The sequence below is a fragment of the Petromyzon marinus genome, unplaced genomic scaffold (assembly GCF_048934315.1).
Source record: "Petromyzon marinus isolate PM22_M1 ecotype Great Lakes invasive population unplaced genomic scaffold, UKy_Petmar_22M1.pri1.0 PM_Scaffold_42, whole genome shotgun sequence".
In the NCBI taxonomy this organism is placed as follows: Eukaryota; Metazoa; Chordata; class Hyperoartia; order Petromyzontiformes; family Petromyzontidae; genus Petromyzon; species Petromyzon marinus.
In genome coordinates, this window is record NW_027423413.1 from 241,906 (window position 1) to 246,330 (window position 4,425).

The 4,425-nt window shown below is 45.0% G+C and overlaps 1 protein-coding gene across 1 annotated transcript in view; it reads right to left on the bottom strand.

The window, feature by feature from the left end:
* Window positions 1–1,508: 1,508 nt before the first annotated feature.
* Window positions 1,509–4,425, bottom strand: part of LOC116958134 (uncharacterized) — a 77,018-nt gene continuing 74,101 nt past the window's right edge. The window contains exon 19 of the mRNA XM_076064396.1: window positions 1,509–1,515. Coding sequence (XP_075920511.1) covers window positions 1,509–1,515 — 7 coding nt within the window. The remainder of the gene's footprint in view (window positions 1,516–4,425) is intronic.

A 4,425-nucleotide genomic window follows, 5' to 3' on the forward strand; every position in this document is an offset into this window, starting at 1 on the left:
AAAGTGAATTCTATATTTTAGTCAGAATCAAGTTAACTACAGGAGCAAAGTGAATTTTATATTTTAGTCAGAATCAAGTTAGGTGAATATACAAAGTGAATTCTATATTTTAGAGAGAATCAAGTTAGCTACAGATGCAAAGTGAATTCTATATTTTAGTCAGAATCAAGTTAGCTACAGGTACAAAGTGAATTCTATATTTTAGTCAGAATAAAGTTAGCTACAGGTACAAAGTGAATTCTATATTTTAGACAGAATCAAGTTAGCTACAGATATAAAGTGAATTATATATTTTATTCAGAATCAAGTTAGCTACAGGTACAAAGTGAATTCTATATTTGCACTCGAAACGTCGTGAGAATTTTATTGGTTTATATATTTTTTATTATTTTATTGTTTCCCTTCAACGTGGTGACTTTACCGAAAGAACCAAGAATATGAATCCCTGCAGTCACGAAAGCTTTAAATCAAAAGGTATAGCCTCTGTTATAATGTATACAGGGCTTGCTCTTTTATCAAACTTTGCATTTATTGTATAGTACTGTATATAGTTCTTACAATTGTCTGGTGTTTCATGTGTAGCCACTGTTATAATGTTTATATATAAAAGACGTGCTATTTTATATTACTTTGCATTTATTGTACAGTATATGGATCTAAATTGTGTGTGTACTGTTTAAGATATAGCCACTCTCACCACATGTATATACAGAGCATGGCCTGTTACGTAACTTTTCTGTTATATATAGTTCAATAGTGCGTGGTGTTTAACCGATAGCCACTGTTACAATGTCTATACAGGGCATGGAATGTTACGTAACTTCACCCTTATGGTATTTAGTTCTAAATAGTGCGATGTTTAACATACAGCGGTACCTCGCTGTACGTCGCTAATTCGTTACAGAAGGGAGGACTTATACCCAAAATGACGAACACAAAACGAAATTTACCCACAGGAAATACAGCAAAAGGAAATAATCCGTTCCAGAGTATAAGAAATAATATTTTACACGGCATATTATACATTAATGGTGCTGTATTAACTCATTTAGACACTACTTAGTACTAAAAATGCATACGTAAAATTAAAACTGAATGCACGAATAGATGAAAACGAATTTAAGACAAATTGTAACGTCACTTCACGTTGCCGAGAGGCGTTAACATGACGAGGAAACTCGTGAAAGTTGACGGAGAGTTGCACGGCAAGGGGCTGGTGCACTGAACGAGATGTACAGGCAGGCTGAGGAGCCGCGCTTTGACTCAGTCGTGAACGCGGGGACGAGGAGAATCATCCCGACACAGACAAGTTCTAGCAAGCAAGACGTCGTGTCACAAGACGTCATACCCCAAGACGTCGTGTCACAAGCAAGACGTCGTGTCACAAGCAAGACGTCATACCCCAAGACGTCATATCACAAGACGTCATACCCCAAGACGTCGCGTCACAAGCAAGACGTCGTGTCACAAGCAAGACGTCATATCCCAAGACGTCATATCCCAAGACGTCATACCCTAAGACGTCGTGTCACAAGCAAGACGTCGTGTCACAAGCAAGACGTCATACCCCAAGACGTCATATCCCAAGACGTCATATCACAATACGTCATACCCCAAGACGTCGTATCACAAGCAAGACGTCATACCCCAAGACGTCATATCCCAAGACGTCATACCCCAAGACGTCATATCACAAGACGTCATACCCCAAGCGAGGCGTCATACCCCAAGACGTCATACCCCAAGACGTCATATCCCAAGACGTCGTACCCCAAGACGTCGTACCCCAAGACGTCGTATCCCAAGACGTCATACCCCAAGCAAGACGTCATACCCCAAGCAAGACGTCATACCCCAAGACGTCATATCCCTAGCAAGACGTCATACCCCAAGACGTCGTATCCCAAGCAAGGCGTCATACCCCAAGCAAGACGTCATACCCCAAGCAAGGCGTCATACCCCAAGACGTCATATCCCTAGCAAGACGTCATACCCCAAGACGTCGTATCCCAAGCAAGACGTCATACCCCAAGCAAGACGTCATACCCCAAGACGTCATATCCCTAGCAAGACGTCATACCCCAAGACGTCGTATCCCAAGCAAGGCGTCATACCCCAAGCAAGACGTCATACCCCAAGCAAGGCGTCATACCCCAAGACGTCATATCCCTAGCAAGACGTCATACCCCAAGACGTCGTATCCCAAGCAAGGCGTCATACCCCTAGCAAGACGTCATACCCCAAGCAAGGCGTCATACCCCAAGCAAGACGTCATACCCCAAGCAAGGCGTCATACCCCAAGACGTCATATCCCTAGCAAGACGTCATACCCCAAGACGTCGTATCCCAAGCAAGACGTCATACCCCAAGCAAGACGTCATACCCCAAGACGTCATATCCCTAGCAAGACGTCATACCCCAAGACGTCGTATCCCAAGCAAGGCGTCATACCCCAAGCAAGACGTCATACCCCAAGCAAGGCGTCATACCCCAAGACGTCATATCCCTAGCAAGACGTCATACCCCAAGACGTCGTATCCCAAGCAAGGCGTCATACCCCTAGCAAGACGTCATACCCCAAGCAAGGCGTCATACCCCAAGCAAGACGTCATACCCCAAGCAAGACGTCATACCCCAAGCAAGACGTCATACCCCAAGCAAGACGTCGTACCCCAAGACGTCATACCCCAAGCAAGACGTCATACCCCAAGCAAGACGTCATACCCCAAGCAAAACGTCGTATCCCAAGCAAGACGTCATACCCCAAGACGTCATACCCAAGCAAGGCGTCATATCCCAAGCAATACGTCATATCCCAAGACGTCATACCCCAAACAAGACGTCATACCCCAAGACGTCATACCCCAAGCAAGACGTCATATCCCAAGCAAGACGTCTTACCCCAAGCAAGACGTCATACCCCAAGATGTCATACCCCAAGCAAGGCTTCATACCCCAAGCAAGGCGTCATACCCCAAGACGTCATACCCCAAGACGTCATACCCCAAGACGTCGTATCCCAAGACGTCATACTCCAAGCAAGACGTCGTATCCCAAGCAAGACGTCATACCCCAAGACGTCATACCCCAAGCAAGACGTCATACCCCAAGACGTTATACCCCAAGCAAGGCGTCGTATCCCAAGCAAGACGTCATACCCCAAGACGTCATACCCCAAGCAAGACGTCATACCCCAAGCAAGGCGTCATACCCCAAGCAAGACGTCATACCCCAAGACGTCATACCCCAAGACGTCATATCCCAAGAGGTCGTATCCCAACACGTTGTATCCCAAGCAAGACGTCATACCCCAAGACGTCATACCCCAAGCAAGACGTCATACCCCAAGCAAGACGTCTTACCCCAAGCAAGACGTCATACCCCAAGACGTCATACCCCAAGACGTCATACCCCAAGCAAGACGTCATACCCCAAGCAAGACGTCGTATCCCAAGACGTCATACCCCAAGCAAGGCGTCATACCCCAAGGCGTCATACCACAAGACGTGTTTTTCTCTCGTCAAAACACGGCGTGTACCAAATTCGACACATCCCAAAGCGGCGTGCACCCAGGTATCACTGCAGCCACTGTTACAGTCTCTACACAGGGCTTGGCAAGTGACCTAACATAGGAAGAGGTTTTACCCTTTTAACTGGCACAAAAACTGACACCTTTATTCAAGGCATCGTGTCTGCAATAACCACAACACAAGCAGTCAAAATGCAAACAAAAAGACAACTCTGATAATAATATTGGCACTGTCCTTGAATTTGATTGGTCCACACCCGAGACGGCTTTTCTTAGAGCCCTTTAGTCTCTCCACTGGTGTTGCACCAGATGACACCACAAGGCGTACAACTCAAAAACAGCGCACCATCAGAGTATTGAGGGCTCGGGGTGAGCCTTTACATTATGAGACCTCCTTTGCCAGTAACAAGATATAGGAATAGGTTTTACCCTTTTAACTGGCACAAAAAAAACTGACACCTTTATTCAAGGCATCGTGTTTGCAATAACCACAACACAAGCAGTCCAAATGCAAACAAAAAAAGACAACTCTGATAATAATATTAGCACTGTCCTTGAATTTGATTGGTCCACACCCGAGACGGCTTTTCTTAGAGCCCTTTAGTCTCCACTGGTGTTGGACCAGAAGACGCCACTGCTTGTGTTGTGGTTATTGCAAACATGATCCCTTGTATAAAGGTGTCAGTTTTTGTGCCAGTTAAAAGGGTAAAACCTATTACTATATCTTGTTACTGGCAAAGGAGGTCTCATAAAGTTACCTAACTTTTATCTGTTTACAGAGAATTCGCAAGTGTGTGGTGTTTAAAGTATTGGCACTTTTATTAATGGTACAGCCTCTGTTGTAATGTCTTTTATTGTACAGTGCTGTATATAGTTCTTACAATTGCATGGTGTTT